The 20739-nt window shown below is 41.4% G+C and overlaps 3 protein-coding genes across 3 annotated transcripts; all 3 read right to left on the bottom strand.

The window, feature by feature from the left end:
* Positions 1–73: 73 nt before the first annotated feature.
* On the bottom strand, positions 74–4575 carry kgd4 (alpha-ketoglutarate dehydrogenase subunit 4). The gene is made up of 5 exons (XM_080499830.1): positions 4309–4575; positions 3948–4170; positions 1304–1367; positions 817–1028; positions 74–607 (listed from the first exon to the last, which is right to left on the bottom strand). Exons 2-5 carry the CDS (start codon positions 3999–4001, stop codon positions 590–592), a joined length of 348 nt encoding a protein of 115 aa, XP_080355956.1. The 5' UTR covers positions 4002–4170; positions 4309–4575; the 3' UTR covers positions 74–589.
* Positions 4576–5491: 916 nt separating this feature from the next.
* Positions 5492–8845, bottom strand: LOC308132001 (betaine--homocysteine S-methyltransferase 1-like). The gene is made up of 8 exons (XM_080498936.1): positions 8738–8845; positions 7704–7836; positions 7490–7602; positions 7157–7348; positions 6896–7043; positions 6461–6643; positions 6062–6290; positions 5492–5940 (listed from the first exon to the last, which is right to left on the bottom strand). The coding sequence occupies exons 1-8, from the start codon at positions 8753–8755 to the stop codon at positions 5763–5765; spliced, it is 1194 nt and encodes a 397-aa protein (XP_080355062.1). The 5' UTR covers positions 8756–8845; the 3' UTR covers positions 5492–5762.
* Positions 8846–9271: 426 nt separating this feature from the next.
* On the bottom strand, positions 9272–11957 carry LOC308132630 (betaine--homocysteine S-methyltransferase 1-like). Its single transcript, XM_080499794.1, has 8 exons — positions 11893–11957; positions 11144–11276; positions 10933–11045; positions 10522–10713; positions 10276–10423; positions 9991–10173; positions 9648–9876; positions 9272–9549 (listed from the first exon to the last, which is right to left on the bottom strand). Exons 1-8 carry the CDS (start codon positions 11908–11910, stop codon positions 9360–9362), a joined length of 1206 nt encoding a protein of 401 aa, XP_080355920.1. The 5' UTR covers positions 11911–11957; the 3' UTR covers positions 9272–9359.
* Positions 11958–20739: the final 8782 nt, after the last annotated feature.

The raw sequence follows: 20739 nt of genomic DNA, 5'->3' as shown, positions 1-20739 counted from the left end.
GTTGCCTGCTACTGCAAACGTCCCGGTTGTCTGCTTGTTACCCGTTTCGGCATTGCTCATAAGAACACCACAATCAAAATACAATATTCGTTTAATTTAAATCCATCAGTTCACACAATAGCAACACGGTTTCATGTTGCGCCTTGGTATTCGCCATCTCTTTATCTTCATTAGTTCCCCCAAGACAGTTCAGTTTACTGCAGAGAAAGACACGGAAAGCAAAGTATGCCGGAGCCTCCTGCTTTGACTTAAACATGAAAGTACTGCAGGTCAATCTCAAAGAATTTGAAATAATGCGATGATTTCAGTCAGGATGTGGATTATTTCATCTGCCAGCACTGTAGTGAGACAACTCCAGCTTCTGCTTTGCAGCGTGACGCAATGAAAACCTCCCTCGATGACAAACAATACACTTGAGATTAGCATCTAAAAAAAAAATAAACATAATGTACATTTCAAAAGGATTTATGCAATACTTTATTCTACATATTCTTGTGGCATTAGCTTGTGCGGAGGAACAGAATTAAATACACATGCTGATCTCCATCAGATAAGGACTTTGGCTGCAGTGACTCGAGTCGCTTTCACGTCATTCAGGTCCGCCACGCTGTGACCAAAAGAAAAAAAAACAAAAAGACATGAAGTCAGACACGCCAATAAGTTACCGCTAACTTCCATCTATTTCTAATACAACAGATTTGTTGTTTTGGAGCACGAGACTAAAAAAAAAAAAACCCCGACAATTTTCACAATGAGTTTACGATAAAGGAGGACATGTGGTTGAGCTTTCGGAATGCTGTCGGTTGTGCCCCTCACCTGGATGTAGTCCATTTCGTCGGCTGTCAGCGGTCTCCTGCGGTACCTCGCTGGGAGGAGCTGAATAGACGCCAGCGTGTCCGGTGAGCCCGGGATTGCTGTCAGAGGTACATGAGGTCTTGAGAGTGAAGGTGCCGCTGCTGCAGCCGACGGGGAGCTGACAGCACTGTGTTGTGGAAGGCTCTCTACGAGCGATTTCAATGCCTCGAGAGCTGGAAGAGGAAAGACAAGAGGATTTAAGTAAAGCTGGAAATTATTCATCAACTCTTATCGCTGCATGCAGATACAACCAGAGATCACGGTGTTCTGGAGTTGCTGAATCAGATTTGTAGCAATTTTGAAAATAATAATAATACGAATCGGATTTGGGAAAAAAAATAATCATTTCTTGAGGCGCCTGCTGTTTACAATATTGACTATAAACGAGCAATAAAATATCTAAAATAACATGACAAGTTTCACCACTCCGATGTGTTTTAAGACTCACCGTTGGGTTTTGGGGCGCCTTGTCTGTTGGGAAACTTGATCAGAGGCGCATGAGGCCGCACAGCCTGTAAAAGAGGATACGTGCACAATTCCATAGTTTAAAAGCCAACATCACAAATCAATGACTCTTAGATTTGAATGATTCTAGTTTCAACTTCTACTTTTGATGGTACACACACAACACGTGTGTGAATCGAAACCTTTATATTTATGAGGGCCGCAGGAACGTTTCAATGGCCGAGGGAAATAAAAAGACAAGTCAAAAACGACGCAGGACAGAGTCGGAATCCAGTCAAGGCCTTATTCCTGCATGTTTTCAATATCCCCCTGCTCCAACACACTTGAATAATGAATGTGTCATGATGAGATGCTGTGGAAAGCTTGAGAAGCATCACTTCATCTCGATCTGTTGCGCAGGGATACCGGATAGGGATGATTTAAACACCTACCTCCGATTTAATCAACAGACCGATCAGCTCTTACGGAATCTACAAAGAGCCTCTGAACTCTCTGATTATTCTCTGCCTTCTCTTTAGAACAAAGATCTAATTCAACGGCCTCTTCTTATTTTCCGCCGTGGAGGCATGAAGGCTCCACAGATGAGTATTTCTCTGACAAATCTCACATTACAGCTCTGTAACCCTTTGTAATACTAAACAGCCACAGTTCCCAGGCTACATCTAAGCACTAACTTCTACCCACATCCAAAAAAAAACCAAAACACGCACATCAAATCCCTGAACAAGACCCTCGGCCTCCACCAGCTCCCCCACCGAGCGCTGCGCTGTGTTGGCTGCCAACCGACCGGTCAACTCGGGAAGCAAAGGAATTTCCCCCAAGGCGTATCAATATAGTATGGTAAATAAAAATAAATAAATCAGGTCACTCTAAATCAGTTCCAGGGCCACATGCAAAACAATTTGATTATAATAGTTAATTTGATTGCGAAACAAGATACAAACGTATTGCGGCACTAAAAGATTTAGTGCAATAACACAAGATTGCACCTTGAAAATATATACATTTATTGGCAGTCTCTCTTTCTATCTTTCTTTCTTACCTGGAATGTTTGTGCAAACTGAAATCCTGCATAAAAACTGTTTTTTTTTTCTTCCTTTGAAAATGTCTGTAACTTTTGCACGCACATTCTCACAGACCCACCCTAATATAGTACGAATGCTAATGCTACATTGCTAACAATGTGTGAGGACATTCCTAATAAAAACAGGGCACTTTTTCATTGACAAATTCAGAACAGTCATTGCTTCTTTTGAAAAATTGCAACTAATGCCACGTTTAGAATTAAAAAAAAAAAAAAAAGCAATTCGCTGGGATCCTCTTGTAGGCTGGTTTTGACCGTTTGGCAGTACTGTAATCCTGACCAGTCCAGATGTTAACGTCACTTTTATGACCTGGGTTGGAGTCACATCTTCAACAGTATGTGGAGTTTGTATGTTCTCTGTGTATCTATGCATTTTCCTCAGAGCAAGTGTTTCTTGCTTCTTAGGTTATCAGATGACTCTAAATAGTCCGTAGGTATGCGTGTGTCTCTGGGTCTTCCCCCTGCAATGACCTGGCAACCTGATGAGGTGACACCCTGTCCTTTGCCCTCAGTGTCAGCAGGGATCAGCTCCAGTCCGGGACCCTCATTTCAATAAAGTAGACTTTGAATCTATTTACGGGCTGATCTTTCACCGTTTCTTATGACCCAATTCATTAACCAAGCGGTAGTAAACTATAACTAATAGATGAACAATAAAAGTCAGTATTTTCACACTGCAGATTTTGTGCAACATGCCATCACATTTTAACAGTTGTTTTAGCAGAAAGAACCATCATCAGTACATTGTTATGCAGAAATTAAGAACCTTTCATAATTTTCACATACTTTTTTTCACCACTGTGCCTGCATTTCTTTAATTTATTGTACCACCTTGCAGTTTGTGTAGCTGCATGTTAAAGCTAAACATGGGTTTTTGTCCAAGTTTAACTTATTCTACATAATTATAAGGATAGGCTTTTATAAGCGGAAGCCACTGGCTTCAGCTTACTTCTTAACTTTGTCATTCAAAGTGAAGAGTATTTTGTTCGCGTTTGGATCATCCTATGCTGTGAACTATGACCAGAAATAAATAATTCAAAGCCTCATTTATATTATCCCTATGGACAGCTACTTAAATTAGCATTCAAAATCCAAAAGGACGCATAACTAATCAATACTGTTGGAACAACTGAAAGCAAATGCAGCTGTTGACATGAAAACATTTGGCAACAAATCCCTTGTCAATAAGTTTAGCTCAATGTTTCCAGTCCAACAGTTCATTTCAGGTGAACTTTGCCTTCAAAACATCTCAGGAGCAGCTCGTTAAACCGACCACACTTTAACGCAATCTGATCACTGACTTTACCAGTGGATTCAACGAGCTAAAAACACGAGACTGTTTGTTTTACGCTTTAAGAAGGACACTAGTAACAAGGGGGACGCGGATTTCTGTCACCTTGAAATGCCTTGCGCGAAACGCACCGGAAACAATTTCAGGAAAAACCGGAGGTGGGGAAAAAAAGAGCAACATTGTAAAGTTCGGAGGGTGTTGTGATCGGAGATGTGAGAGATCGAGCAGTTAGATCGGAGGAGATGTGGTTACCTGGATCACACGGGCGGCGGGGGCTGCCATTTTGGAGCTGACTTTGCTCCCCATGACGACCTCGCGACTTAACTTCCGGGATGGGAGCTGTGCTTGTAGCGACGGGGTCCGGCCACGCGGGGGCGCTACTGCCTTCGACACCGGGCCAATCTATACCATGAGACCCTCTGCGGTCCACAGGATGCGGCTTTATGCTGATGGAGCAGGTGGACAGTCTTCCTGCCTACATGAGCAGACCGTTAATGACGCGGGAGGGATGTTCAGCGCAGTGCAGAAAGGTTATTCATAACGGCATCTACTGTGAGTGGAAAAGATAAACAAGACAAATATAGCTTGAATGCTAAGCTCATGATGATCTTACCTTCAGCTCTGCCTCTTCGTCTCAGTGGATGTGAGCTCGCAGCCTCTGATGTCAGTCAGTGACGGTCCATCTAGGTCAAATGTTCAGGTCATACTACAGCGTCTTGTCAGCCTTATGTCTGAAAAACAGTCCAACAAACACGTTTCGTCTTCAGAGCTGATGTCCAGCGAGTCTCCGAATACGCCGTTCACCCCCCCTTAAAGCGGCGTAAGTCTTTGTAACGACAGATACAGTCAATGCGAGGCCTCCCAGTGAGGCAATGACAAATATTAGACCTATCTTTAATTTCACTCCGCCTCGGAAAACAAGGACGGAAAAGGATAACTTGGTCACGTGGTACGAGCGCGTCCAATCAGAATCACCCTGGAACTCGGCGGAGATCGTCTATAAGTGAAGATGTGTCACAGATGGAAAAGACGCAGTGCGCAAACCCAAAAGAAAAAGAAGACGAAGAAGTAGTGAACAGGTGTAACACGAGCCACGTCTTCCATTGTAATATATAATACTGTGAATTAATTTTATTAATGTCACTCATTTGAATTGCAGATTAAATGGGAAGAATTATTATAAATTAGGGTTTAAAATGTATCTAATATCCCAACGATATAACATATTAGATATACTTAATGTGAAGTACTAATAAAAATAAAATAATCAATCAACCAATCAATTGATCTGTCTGTCTGTCTGTATCTATCTATCTATCTATCTGTCTCTCTATCTAATTATTTCAGCTGCTCACTTTATCATTTTCTTCATTTTAATCAGTCTCTCAGAATCTCAGTATCTTCATCAATTTTGAATTGAATGGCATAATAAAACATCCTAACCTAAATTGGGTAATGCCATAACATGGAAGAGATGGGTGAACTAACAGCCTATATTTTATGTTTTTATTGCATGTTAGAACTATTTGTAAAGCCTTTATTTTTAAGAAACTGTTGCCAATATTATTTTAAATGTGTCCACGGTGGTGTATTGATAGTTTTGCCTTATATCAGCTTGGCATTGTTTATGCATGCATGCATTGACATTAAGTGAATGGCACAGGTGTGTGATATCAAGGTTGCATACATATGAACTAATAAAGAGAACGAGACAGCAACAATAACACACCCTCCTCTACCCTCTGCTTCACAGCATGAGTCAACATCTCAACAATGAAATAACCAATTCGTATTTTATCAGCTCTTGTTTTATTAAACAAACTGGTGCAGGGTCATGGAAAAAGACAAAAAAACAGGTGCCAACCTTAGCATGGGCTTATTGTTAACTCGAGACACTGTGGCTTTAGCTTTACAAAACACAGAACAGCCTCATCCACAGACTAACTGGAGCCTCTTCACATTATGTTTGTCAGTGTAACACCGTATAAAGACCACCGTGCTTCAGTGGCTCTACAGCACAGCCGTTTGACTCCTGTCTGTCACCAGGTCTGAGGGTGACGGATTGACTCAGTGGCCCGTTGACCTGTCGAACAGCTGCTTCAGTTGGTCCTGAGAGGTGGCTTCTTTCTGTTGCAAGAGGGCAGTGTCTCCCTTGGTAACCCCCCAGCTGTCAGGGTGAGACATGGAGGGGCACTGGGGACGACCAGAGGCCGGATGCAGATTCTCCCAGTAAGTGCGACGGGCTCTAAAAGAATAAACATAGATAGATATACTATTAAAAGTAATACTTGTGATCTATTTTATGCTGAGATTTGGTGGATACTCGTAGTATTTTGTGAGAAATTGACAGATATTTTTTCACTGACCTGGCTCTGACCCAGGGCTTGGTGTGCATCTCCAGACCAGCTCCCCAGCTGCCATGTTTCTCTGATGCAGCAGGGAGGATTCCCCTCTCAGTGGCGAGCTCCTCAGCCACAGCCCTGATGTGATAAGGCTCATAGCCACAGCAACCACCAATGAAGCGGATGCCAACATTGTAGGCCTCTCTGGCGTACTTGTGCATGTCCCAGCGGGTCAGGATCCTGGGCTCCAGACCTGGAAACAAAATCAGTTTTTGAATGCAGAGGAGTTGCTTGTGGTGAAAATGTGACTACGCTGTAATGCGGCGTTGTGCACCAGCAGAGGGTGCAAAGAAGGTACTTCATTTTAGTGAACTCATAAATGAGAATTGCAGTGCAGAGTTAAAATATATAATATGTTATTACCAAAGGGGAACTCTGGCAGATCGATGAATCCCTGACAGTTGCAGTCAGGAGTGTGGAATGCCAGCGGCTGCACCATGTAGTGAGCCTTCAGCCCGGCCTTCTCCACTCCCTCCTTCATCAGCTTGACAGCTTTGACGCAGGTCATTGGGTCAAAGTGGCAGTTGACTCCCACAATCTGGGCACCTACAAATAAGACGAACACCAACTTTGGTTTGCAGTTGTGGTCTTGAGATCATCAAATCATCAAACTGTTCATACATTGTAAAAGCCCTGACCACAACACTACAAGGTTATATGAGGGCTCGATAGATGACACTGAGTAAAAACAATACCCCCCCAAAAAAAATTCCCTTTCATTTTTTTGTATCACACAGACCAAAGTTGTACTAATATGTAATAAAAAAAAAAAAAAAATTCAAACAGCAGAATACCCACCAGCTTTAACCAGCCTGACAGCGCACTCTGCAGCAGAGACGCCGTGCATGTCTCCCTCTGGTCCGATACACAGGGAAGCAGCCACAGGTTTCCCTGTCTCCTTCAGCACCTCCACAGCCCACACGGCCTCTTCAACATGCTCAAAGTACTGCAGGAAAGAAGGAGCATTAGCTCCGCATGAGGAAAAAGCAATACGACAATACTTCCTCGGAAATGTTACGCATGACATGTGTTTTGTTTTGTTTTTTCTTTTTAATTTACCTCAGCAATGAGGAAGTCCACATTCTTCTTGATGAACACATCCAGCTGCTTCTTGAAGATGGCCTTCACCTCCGTCTCGCTCTTGCAGCTCAGGTAGGATGGAGTCTGGGACACTCCTCCAGCAACCAGAGCGTCGCCCTCATTGGCGACCTCACGGGCCAGATCGCAGGCGGCCTCATTGATCTGAGTTCCCTGCAGAACAACAGAACCAAGGTGAGAAGAAATAAGCTATCTCAACACAAAATATATACACGTATGGGGAAAATTGATAGCGTATGGTCTGTCCACTTTGTGATTTCCTTTGAAATCTGTGTGACATGCCATCCAACGTACAGTGAAGGTGAGCTTGTTGCCTCTGTTCTCCAGCTTGTCATCACTGGCGTAGAAGGTGAAGGTCTGCATAACGTTTGCCCCGGCCCTCAGGAACTCCCTGTGCAGCTGTCGCACTGAAAGTGATCAAGAGATTACATGAGAGAGCAAACATACATCAAGGGAATGTACAGGGAAAAACTCCATGAACAATACATTGTAAAAGCCTGGTCTGTACCTGCTTCAGGGTACTCTGCAGCAGCTTCAGGAGTCCAGGGTCCGGCCTTAACATACCCTCTCTTCTCCAGAGCAAACACGAAGCCTCCATCACCGATAACCACCTCCCCGGCGTTAAGACGCTCCAAGATTCCCTGTGACCATGGGTCAGTTATTCAATAGCACAGTTTAACTATATCATTCAAACTCCAAGTGTGAGCCACACTCCATGGAAGCCAAAATGCGTTTAAGATGTTTGCTTCAAACTGAGCAAAAAGCAAGTGCTATAATTCTATATCAGTTCATCTTGAGTCATCATGTGAGCAACATGTGTGTTAACAGCTGCCTTGCTGATAACAGCTATGCCACTCTCATCTTTTTTTCCAAACTGTTTAAAACCTGTGTGAAATTCTCACTTTTTGCGGCTCTTTTATTACAGTTTACACATATGAATTGAGACAATTAATAAAGTATCTTATCAAAGTGAGGAAAAGTGAGGAGGCTCAGTGGTCAGAGAAATGTGACCTGACATGGCGGGTTCACAGCAGCTGCTGTAGAAACATGGAAATATGCAGTTTCCACAACTGTTCCCCTCATGTGTAATATTTGGGATGGGAGAAGAAATCTCAGAAAAATATTGCATATAAACATCACAACTTATTGCAATTGAAGATAATCTACTAAACATGTTTGATTAGGAAACATTATTTCAGTTGGGTTTTTTTCAAACAACTAAGTGTAACTAGAACATTTGAGTTCAAATGTTTTTAGTCGCTGACAAGCATCCACTTCTTTTACTGTTTTTCACTAAAATCTCCTACTTCGATTGGCAACGTTTTGCCAAATCATTAACAAAAGTCATAGCACATTTTTTCTAAAGTTTTCACACAATATTTATGTGCAGGCGTAAAAAAAATAATATATTAACAAAATTAAATGGGCCCAATAGTATAGTGCTATATGCGGCTGGCCTCTTAAAGAGACAGGCACACATAATTACTTGAAGGAGATTCTGCAGAACGGCCCTGAAAGCTCAGATCAAACTCAAACGCATACCTTCTTTCCTGGTGCCATAATCCTTCAGCCGTGTGGACCCCTGACTGCTCAGACTTTGAGAAGTGGAAGTGACATTAGATTGAAGCTGAGGGCTTCAATAAATCTCCCTGGACAAGGGGAGGGGTCTTGGTGAGAGCTGCTCTGATTGGCAAGGAATGAGTTACACAACAACGATGTTTACTCCTTCCCCTCACCTCATCCTCTGAATGGAAGTATTGTGAGTGTGTGATACTAGTTTGGGCCGGATTACTTACGGTGCTTGGTGTGTTTGACAGTTTATGGTTTGTGGTCTATTGAACCCAGAGGAAAGATGTAAATGGAATCTTAGACCTAGTACATATGAAATGTGTTGAATATTTATGAATGATATCAATGTTTTGAATGGTTGGTGTTTGTTTCAGCAGTCAAATATCAAGTACACCAGATTGATGACACACAACTGTTAAATTGAAGTTACAATTTCAGATTTTATTATTTTGGGGTTTACTTTAAAATACTCCACAAACTGGAGCATCGCTGTTACAAATACTTTAACTCCAAACTGAACTGGGATAGTGCTTCACCACCTCATCCCTCTCTTGCTGAAGGAGGGGATTGGTTAGTTTTCTTGCTGTCTCATGCTTTATGCTGAGGTCTTGGCTTTCTTCTGCATGTCCAGAACATGCTTCATCTCCTGTGCGGTGGTGGCTTCCTTGTGCTGCAGCAGATCTGCATGGCCCTTAGTGACTCCCCAGCCCTCTGGTGCGGACATGGAGGAACACAGTGGACGACCGGATGCTGGTCTGAGGTTCTCCCAGTAATCACGACGAGCTCTAAAAAGAACAACAAGATGGATTATGTGAAGAAGGAGCAGAAGGTGTAGGAAAACTTCTCAGTTCTTACATGATTTGGAATGTTTTAAATGGTTTACCTTGCTCTGACCCAAGGTTTGGTGTGCATCTCCAGACCAGCACCCCACATTCCGTGTTTGTCTGACCCAGGGCACGTTATTCCCCTCTCAGTGGCGAGCTCCTCAGCAATAGCCCTGATGTGATAAGGCTCAAACCCACAGCAACCACCAATGAACCGAATGCCAACTTTGTAGGCCTCTCTGGCGTACTTGTGCATGTCCCAGCGGGTGAGGATCCTGGGCTCCAGACCTCAAAGCAGCAGAACAAAGAGGATAAATGTAAAAAAAACCCAAAAAACCCAAAAAAAACTTCCACAAACCACAGTGTATTTTTCAATCTTTTGATAGGCTCAAGAAATATTACCGAAGGGGAACTCTGGCAGGTCGATGAATCCCTGACAGTTGCAGTCAGGAGTGTGGAATGCCAGCGGCTGCACCATGTAGTGAGCCTTCAGCCCGGCCTTCTCCACTCCTTCCTTCATCAGCTTGACAGCTTGGACGCAGGTCATTGGGTCAAAGTGGCAGTTGACTCCCACGATCTGGGCACCTGGGTAAGGCAGAGATTTCAGTATTATTGTGATGTTAAAACCAAAGTCATGAAAATCAAAAACAACCAAAGAGGAACAATCTACTGTAGAATAACACCTACCGGCCTTCACCAGCCTGACTGCGCACTCTTGAGGTGAGATGCCGTGCATGTCTCCCTCTGGCCCGATGCACATGGAGGCTGCGACTGGCTTGCCGCTGGTCTTCAGGACCTGCACAGCCCACTCAGCCTCCTCAACATGCTCAAAGTACTGCAATGATGGAAAACATCACCTGTCAACTCTGAGGCACTTTTGACCCGTGCGGCTTCCTCAGATCAAAATACTTTTAAACATCACATGAAAACCACCTCTGCAATCATGAAGTCCACATTCTTCTTGATGAACACATCCAGCTGCTTCTTGAAGATGGCCTTCACCTCCGTCTCGCTCTTGCAGCTCAGATAGGATGGAGTCTGGCACACTCCTCCTGCAACCAGAGCGTCGCCCTCATTGGCGACCTCACGGGCCAAATCGCAGGCGGCCTCATTGATCTTACTTCCCTGTAAGAAAAATGAAAAAGAGGATGACAATTTTACTTCAACAAGCATGATGAAGTAATAAAAACTACGATTCGGGTACTGCTGGCATTTCTTTCATGCAAATACAACATGAGGATTGGGATGAATTTACTGAAACTGTGCAACAAATGAGAACACATTAGCAGTTTGCTCATCATCCAGTTTTGTTCATGTAGGAAGTGAAGTGCGTTGGGTACTCACAGAAATTTGCAGTGACTGACCCCTGTTCTCCAGCTTGTCATCACTGGCGTAGAACGTAAATGTCTGCATGACATTAGCTCCAGCCCTCAGGAACTCCCTGTGCAGCTGTCGCACTGAAGAAAAAAATGTTGTCTCCTTAAATTTCAAACATCATGAGTTTGTTCATCTTCTGTCTGTCTACAATATGTGTGTGTTGTGCTGTCAGTCCTACCAGCCTCAGGATGTGTGACCGTAGCCTCGGGGGTCCACGGTCCAGCCTTCACGTAGCCTCTCTTCTCCAGAGCAAACACAAACCCTCCATCGCCAATCACTACCTCGCCGCCACTCAGGCGTTCAAGGATTCCCTTCGAGAGCAGACAAATACATGCTTAGACCTTGCTCTATGCTAAAGTTTAAAACCTTTGCTTCTGATGTCGGTCAGTGCATATTTTTGAAAGGGATCCTCACACAGACAAATGTGCATTTTATATGATGTAGCACAGAAAAGTGATCTAAACTGGGCAAATGACACATTTTCATTCTGGTGCTGCTTGTGTGAGAGAAGCTGCAATTCAGGTACTCAAGTCCAAGATAAAATAAAATAGACTTACAATTACAGAGTTCAGAGCAGTGACAGTGTCCTGCTGTTTCACAATTGACATGCACGAAAACACAAAACCTGCACTGAAAGCATTTTCTTTACAACACAACTTATTGATGAATGATGCATATATGACGGCAGTGGTCACGTATAGTGGCTAGAGGACTTTGAATTGTTGGTTCGCAGGTTCATAGGTTCAGTTCCCCGCAGTGACCAGCTCCTCAGAGCGCCAAATCATGTCCACCCACTGGTGGACCAATTCAGTAAAGAAATTTTCTCCGAGACGATTAACGAAGTATGGTTACTTTGTTAGTTTAAATGTGGCATAAAGTTGTTTAAACTTTCATCCGCAAAATCTCTGTGTGCAGAAGTTATTTTACCTTCTTGGTCGGTGCCATCTCGTCGATCCCTTTTCAGTTGCAGCAAGAAGTACTTTGTAACAGCGAACCCCTCTAGTGAGCCGGAGAGTGCTGAGAGTTACTCGTCCCCCATTTTATACCACTCCACCGGGATGGGAGGATTTCATTTTGCTGCCAGGTTCGTGTGTAATTTCCACATGTCTGTTTGGACATTGTGCAATGTGGCCTGCCTCACAGATCAATGAAGATGGCATGGGTTGAATAGTCACCTGAGGTAGGACCTGGAAAAGGGTTTGGTATAAAGATGTGCCTGACTAATGATATATTATCTATTCAACTGAGAATAACACTTGTTTACCTTTAACCTATCCTCAACTCGTCTGCCATGAAGTCATCGTCGGGGAGTTGTAGGTCAGAATTGAGTCTCACACATAAATTCAGGTGGCGGGCCATTTTATTATACAACCACAGGAGTCTATAGATCTTGTTCTGCTTTAGCTGCAATTTTTTTCTTGACATTACTCTGAGCTTTGATATCCACGTCCACACTCCTCACCTCATTTAAACTTTAAAGGGGTCCAGATTGTGGACTTTCTTACAATCAATCCACTCAGCCGAAAACCACTTGGAAAAGTCTGAGGTCAGGATTGTGTAACTCAAACATTTCTCTTCATCTGAAGACAAACATGTAAGGCTGGTTGAGTTTGAAACGTAAGCCCACTTAAAACGAATAACAAAGAACTGAAGAGAATACATGGTTTTGATTTAAGAAATAAAAAGTTTTGAAAACTGTAGGGATATTAAAGAAACGTGTTTTTTTGAATTTTGTAATTCTGTGAAAGCTATTAAACAGAACCTTTAAAAAAAGTTTTAAAATAGTTTGGCTTATTTTACTCCACTCATTTAGTAGCCACTTTTATTCTATACATTAGTTATCTGAATTTTTTTTAATGGATGTATTGTTTATGCAATATACAGAATATTTATTCTTATAGTATTTGTGATTGTGATAAAAGTTAATTTGTGACCACTGCTTATTGGCATATCAGTGTGACGCATTCGGTGGGTTTCATGGATTGTAATGTGTGGGTGAAAGGCATATGTTTACCACTTTATGCTGTGTGCTGGAGATGAGGATCAAATTTTGTTGTGCTGTCATACTGACATGGGTACAATGACAATAAAAATCTATCTTATCTTATCTTATTTAACATTAAAGCAATAATATGATCCATTCTACTCTAATCAAGGTGCCCCTGATTTAATTCAGCATGTGTACTTCTCATCATCATAAGTTCTTGAGTCTTTGTAATAGAGAATAAATAATAGAGAATTCCAAAAATGCTAGGAGCAGACAAAAATAAAGGTTTGCACAAATACTGGTCATCACAGTGACCTCAGAACTTCCAGAGGCCAATCACAAATAAAAGTCAACAGTGCGGCACACTTTTGCGACTGGACCTTAAACACACAAAGGGAAACTGAAGAATTGCCAGACATTGAAAGTTAAAGATTAGTTATAATTTCTCACTCAACATTATCATTTCCAGCTTTTGACATTTCTGAAATCTAAATAAATCCAGTGATGTATTTCGTAAAAGGATTGAAGGTCCAGAATTGTAAAAGGTATTTAACATTGGGTGGATTTTATGATCGACTGGCAACCTGTCCAGGGTGGATGGATGGTGTACAACTCCATTTGACTCAGGTGGCAGAGAGCTGGAGGCAATCGCAGGCAGGGTACAACTTGGACATATAGTTTACTGAAATTGAATCAGCAAATTTTCAAATAATCAAGTATTTGTTTTCAAATGGAAATGACTGATATTAAAGGTGTCCAGCCATTTACTTTCTTCTGTAAGTGAAACAGTTGCTTAACTCTTGCACCACAACCCTGCTGAACTACGTAACCTCGTCCAGTGGCAACACACACACACACACACACACACACACACACACACACACACACACACACACACACACACACACACACACACACACACACACACACACACACACACACACACACACACACGCCCCACACCCACACACACACACACACACACACACACACACACACACACACACACACACACACACACACACAAACACAGATATGGGGAATTGACCTTCGGCAGAGTGGTGGTGCCCAGTTCTGTCAGTGCTGGGTCTATCCAGTTTCAGGGAGAACGTTGGAGATAGGCCTTCCAACATGTTTATCAACACAGTCAAAGTTCACAAACCTTCTAATCTATAGTTCATCCTATGATTTCATCAGTTTGCAATGAAGCACAGTCACATTTCCTTCTGCTGTGTGTTGTGTTACACAAACAAGTCCCATATCCACAAATTGCCTCCGTCTCTCGGGCTCTTTATTCACATGCTGATCGGTATGCACGTCTGCATTTGTGTGTAAGTAGAGAAATAGCGTGTGTGCGTGTGTGTGTGTGTGTGTGTGTGTGTGTGTGTGTGTGTGTGTGTGTGTGTGTGTGTGTGTGTGTGTGTCACTCAGATGCTGATTCAGTCAGCTGATCTGGACAGTGCAGGATACCTCAAACTGCACGTTGCTCCCTGAGCTGCTCTGAAAGAAGCTCCCGATAGTCCAGTGTGAATTCTGCTCGTCATGTCCAATGTACGCATTGCATGACTGATTAAAGCATTTACGCAACATAATCAAGTCATTGTTAATGCTTCACATTATAAAAAAAAAGATACCAGTGATTAAATTATTTTTGCATTTAGTATTCACATTTTATTGGGAACAAGCTTTACATACTTCCCACTTTGTGCTCATTATTCTTAGAACTGTGGCCCCTCTTCTCTCTTTCCTGTCAGAAAAGTTTAAAAAAAAAAACACCACACCAATCTTTATCCTCATGAGATTGCAGCATACATTCATTTCTTTGATGCCTATTTACATGGTCAACATCTATCATATCAAATTTCTTCCGAGTTCGCCAAGCCATCCCTGTTTGAGTATAATAAGTTGACCAGCAGCTGCACTGACTAACATCCCCCCTCTTGTCGACACAACTAGTTTTTGCAGGCTGAGGCTGGAACTGAGGCCCTCTGTGCAGCTTCAGTGATCAAAGGCTAAAGCGGCATGTGGAAGGCGAAAGAGCGAACGACTGACGGGCAATTGAGGGGGAGGAACTGTTCACGGTGTAATGAAGCCGGAATAGTTAAAGGGGTGAAGCCTGTGTGAGAAAAGCTGAATTTGAGGGATATAAGTACAGAAAAATTCCATATGTGCAAGCTGGCTGAAGGCAAAAACATTTGTTATGTGAATGACCCGAGCTGACACTGATAAAGTTGTGGTTAACTATTGACTCCTAACCAACTGATAAACTGTTGGACACGCTACTCGACAAAGTGGCAACAGAACTAAAACTGAACAGCTGTTGCTGTAACACCACTTACTTCTAATATTGAAATAACATTAGACTTTGTAATGGTAATGTTGCTATGAACACTATCTGGTCTGCTATGATATGTATACACACATTCGTATTTGTGAAAGAGACCAGTGTGTCTGACCCTGCAGAGCTGACATCAAGTGACCTCTTTATGTCTTTTCTCCTGTTAATGTTCACACACGTTCTCCATTTTGTGTTGCTTCACACACTGGTGTCCTGCAGCCTGCTGTTTACCTCCACCCCTTCCTCTGGTCCAATCACAGCTCAGGCTATGGAAGCAACAGTGCTGAAATTGTTTGTTCTTTGTTAATTTTTTTGGGCCACAGAATTAGCAAAAGGGAGGGAGGCACAGAGGGAGAGATGAACTCAAAGTGAGCATATTGTGTGTCCTGATCATGTGGTCCTTTTGGGTCTGTTGACCTGCATAACAGACCCAAACATTGGCAACTCTGTCAAAGAGGGTGGTGTTTTTTTTAAGGTTTTTTTTTAAGTTCAGTTTTACTATTAATGCCACATAACCACAGCTTCTTCACCTGAAGCGACTTTCTGGCTATGATTGGTGAAGATGGCTGCAAGATTTAAAACACGCAAATCTGATACGAGATTTATGGACTCAAGGACGCTCTTGGATCGTTGCCATGTTTGATTTTGCTTTGTGTTTCTTTCCACATGACCTCTATCGGAGGGTACTTGTCTCAGAAATTAACTGGTCGGTGAATTAGTCAGATCGAAGTACTGGCAACACACAGCACTTTGAGCAAACCTTGATGATAGATGCTCACCGGAGAATTGGGGTTGACTGGTACACTGAAAGTATACTGATAATATTCCTGATAAAGGAGGATATATATGCGGTTTGGATACATTTTCTAACTGTACTTTATGTTCATAAATTATCACATAGGCCCAACGTGGGTAACTAGCCCACGTGCCACATGCCACATACCACATACCATGAATTATAGCCTTTTTATTAAATTAGAAGCCATAAAAACTATATTGATTTGTAGTTGAAATGCCCTGCCAATCCTTGACACTTAGTAATGATCAAATTTGAACGAATCGTTCAAAACCCACGAGTCACTATACTGAACGGTGACTCACGAGTTTTCACGCTAATTAACTCGTTCACTGAGTCATTCTTGCTACAGCCTCCAGCCGTAGAGAGGAAAATATAAGTGTCACTGTTCTGCAGCTCGTCTAACTCCATTACTCACTTTAGTCGCCCTGTGAGAAAAGCAGCTGTAATGCTAAAAGAGCTGCTAAAAGCAGCTTGTAGCTGGGCCACTAAGCACAGCAGCTTCCGGCTCCCGACATTCACATGAGGCTTTCAGCACACTCGAGTCAGCATTTCGGTGTAGTTCAGCACGAATGACCGACTCACCTCCCTTCAATCGTTCAGCTCACATGCCCGAGTCAGCTCGCTCCAATCGTTCAGCTCACATGATCGACTCACCTCGGAACTCGAAAGAGTCGTTCACTGAATCGGTCAGTAGCACTTCCGCTGTGTCGTTCACCTCATGAGCGGTGAGCGGTGAGACCTCCGCCCCTCCCTCACCTGAAAATCTCCGAGTGACGGCGGAGAAAAAAACAATACATTGTTTTTTTCACAAAGCTTGTAGAGATAAATACATGAATAATACATGGATAAATACACAATAAACAATGTTAAAATACCACTGTAGCGTGTATTGTGTTACATTTAATATTGTCCCCTATAATTAGTTCTGCCCTATGAACATAACATTATTTATTGATACTAGGAAAAAAAGAAAATCAGAATGTTGGAAGGAAAAAAACCTATAAAAACATATGTATACATTAATATATATTGTATATCTGCCATTCTGGATGCCAAGTATTTATTCAGTTTAATCATTTATCTAATAATTTTCTAATTCAACTAAACCTAAAAAACAACACACATAATCTAGAATAAGGAGACCAGGACCACTAGAAACTAATATGTACTTATTGTTTATTTTCCTCAAAGTGTTTCATCATTTTATTATCAATACATGATTCTCCCCCGTGGTTCATGTCGCAGTTCAGCTGAGCCTCCAGGTCCTGGAGCGGATGGAAATAGTGTACATGCGCAACTGAATCAAATGACTCAGACAACCGATTCACTTGGATGAACGACTCAAAAACCCGTGAGTCCGTTCAAGAAGTCGGGTTTCTCATCACTACTTGACATGTCTTCTCGATGGATCAAATCATGAATCTTCATTGATCCATAATGGGGGGGGGGGGGGGGGGGGGGGGGGGGGGCTTCATTCAACTATAGAAAGTCCCTGTACAAGTATAAAATGAAGGTACTGTACATCCAGACAATGCAACAGTCCAAAGTTTAAACCTATCGATTTGCAAAAACGTATTAACATTTGATTGATTTATTGAGAATTCATACAACCATCTTTATGCTACTTCATCTGACTTAGGGTTAGAGAACTAAAGAGTAAAACAAAGTCCGAGACAACCACATATATTTACAAATACGAGTGATTTGTCAGTAACCAATTAACCTCAAAGGCATGTTTTCAAACTGAGAAAAAAACTAAACAAAACACCATGCAAAATTCACCAAAGCCATGGACTTGAGGCACAATACACACTCTAGAAGAATAGTAGTGTCTCGTATAAAACTCCTCACCGAGGCCTGGACTTTACCTTAAGCTTCAGTGTATTGGGTTTCCTTTTCCCAGTTCTTTCTTTCCACATCCTTTATTCGGGATGATTAAGCACGGTCAATGCACTGACATCCTAAAACAACACAGGGAGCCAAAGCTTCAGTCTCAGCAGGGCATCTGATGAGGCTGTTGTCCTTTGTTTTTTAAGCATGCACATTTCACTTGAGATAATGAAGCTATGATCAGAATGACAGTTTTTATGAATGGGAAATATTTTCCAGTGCAACACTAATGAAAGCATTTCTTGGAAACTTTTACTCACAGCCAAATATCTACAGATGTACACTTTCATGTGTGGCTCGCGGAGTCATTTCCACTGAACATTTCATAATCCTTTTTTGAAATGTTTTGGTTTTAAAAAGTAAATCAAATGTCTATCCAGAATAGCTGCACACAATAACACAAAATAGATTATACATCCTAAATATGGGGACACATATGATAACCGACTCCTGTGCCATAAATACAATTTGACCCATATTATCATGCATTAAAGAGATAGCAGAATCTTAAGCTGGTTGTACATTTGCAATCATTAACAACCTGTTGAGCCTTTAATGTCTGCCGTATGCCTTTAGGGCCTAACTGTACTATCGAAATCAAAGTGACAGAAGGACATCGTGCCATTTAGATAAGATTATATAAATGACCGTTGAAATGTCATTTAAAGATACCATTTCTTGAACTTGTGTATAAACTGATTTTCTAAAAAGTCAGCACACTTGACTTCAGCTCTCCACTGTAGCACGTAGATGAATAATGAATGAATGTGTGGATCTAAAAAAAACCAAAAAACAACGGACCTTTTTTGTTGCTTTGTTGTATTATTTATAATCTCTCTGATAGAGCATAAGGGATAAGCGAATGCTGAAATAAAGCTGAGTTAGACACCAAAACACTTAGCCCCACATTTAATAAAGCAACAAACAAAGAAAACCTTTTAACATATATATATAATTTTTTTTTCTCTTTTTGGTAAAACTTCAGGTTGTAAATTAGTCTAACAACAGGGTTTCTTCACATCACATACTTATGAGTTATGATGCATTGAAATGTTACTCTGCACTGCTGGTGTGGAGTTACAATCCTTAAATCACTCAAAAAAGAGCATAGTGTTTGTGATGCAGATGGAAATGCTTGGTTATTTATGATACATGCACTTTAGGAATAAAGTGTGCAGGAAAACGTGGAGCACTGATGATGACATGGTTTAATATTACTATAGCCCACAAGAGGGCCACATAGCTCACTTTCTGCAGCGAGAGCGGTTTGTAGGGACTGATGGATGGATTTTTTGTTTTTTAATGTACGCAAGGTTTGAACCAATTTCGGTGGGGAAAATGATTTCCAGACAGACCTAAAGCTTTAAACACTCTTATCCATAGTTAAATTAAAGGGTATTACAAATCTATTGAATGAGGAATGTCACTGCTCTAAAGAGTTTCATTTGTTTTTCTGTACTGTTTTCTGTTGTATTCTTATTTGTTGCAGTACTTGCATACTTAAATAAATTTTTTGCATGTTCTATAATTGGCCTTTTTTGCATCTTTGGCCATGTTTACTAATGATTGTTATCTCAATGGTAAAATAAATTATTACTGTTTGTCTGCATGTGTGGTATGAGCGAGTGAGTTTATATACACTGTAGCTTTAGGGATATGGCTGCATAATACATGGACTATGTTATGTCTGTGTACATGTTTGTTAATATGTTTTTAAAAGTTTGGATTTATATTTCTGGAATAAATTAAAATTATAATGGTATTATGAAAAACAAACTACAAAAAAAAAAAAAAGCCATGGCAACAGTCGCTTTGTATTTTATACCTACTCATTTCAAAATGTAGGAACTTTGTGTGAACTCTTTCCCAACAGGTGACCGTAAATTTTGTGACACTTAAAGTAAAGAGAGGGTTGGTTTGAACCAACTATTTTGAAGTTCACTGTCATAAAGTAGCGGAGCAGCTTTTCATTACCTTCTTCTTTTTATTACTTCTCAGAATGAAGACACTGTAAATGTGCAGTCTACAGGGGGTTTACAGTAACTTATCTTTTTAACTGCTCCTTGTAATCTCTCCAGAAGGTCTCGCAGTGTGCATAACCATGCAAGGAAAATAATTAGCTGAAAAAGAAAAAAAAAATTATAAACTAGCAATTTAATATGAAATCTTGGCAGAGTGAGTTTGAAGATCCTGAATCACAAAATAATCTGTACCTCTGCAGGATGATGAAGGGCATCACCAAGGATCACCTCTCTTCAATCAAACACAAAACAATTATTATGTTGTTTATTCTGTTTGTTAGCAACCTCTAATGAGTTGTCCAAATACAATTTGAGATGGTTTCAACTTCCAAGATATTTGCCTTTTTGAAAAACAACCACTGTGGCTGCCATGAATGCTTCATGTGATTTACCAGGAATGTGTCGGGGAAATGGTGCAGTGGTTCAGCTCGATTCCCACGTCTCCAGGTTGATTTATTACTTGAGGTCAGTAGAAGAGAAGAATCTTTGTCAGAAAGATAAAATTTGGACAGAGAGAGGCAAAAATGTTTTTAGAATAATTCCCTGAATCACCATATAAGATCAACAACTTTTCTGTGTGTACAACTATAAATCATTGAGAGATTAAGTCCTTATTTTTATCTATTGGATGAAATTAGATCCAATTTGATGATGCCAATTTTTGAGCTTTTTTTTTTTTTTTTTTTTACTTTTACTGAGTTGTAGCTCAACTCACACACTCCATTCCTATTAGTGGTCC

Source organism: Blennius ocellaris, assembly GCF_963422515.1.
Source record: "Blennius ocellaris genome assembly, chromosome: 7".
Lineage (NCBI taxonomy): Eukaryota > Metazoa > Chordata > Actinopteri > Blenniiformes > Blenniidae > Blennius > Blennius ocellaris.
Note: the sequence above shows the minus strand (reverse complement) of the source record. Positions and strands in the feature narration are given on the sequence as shown.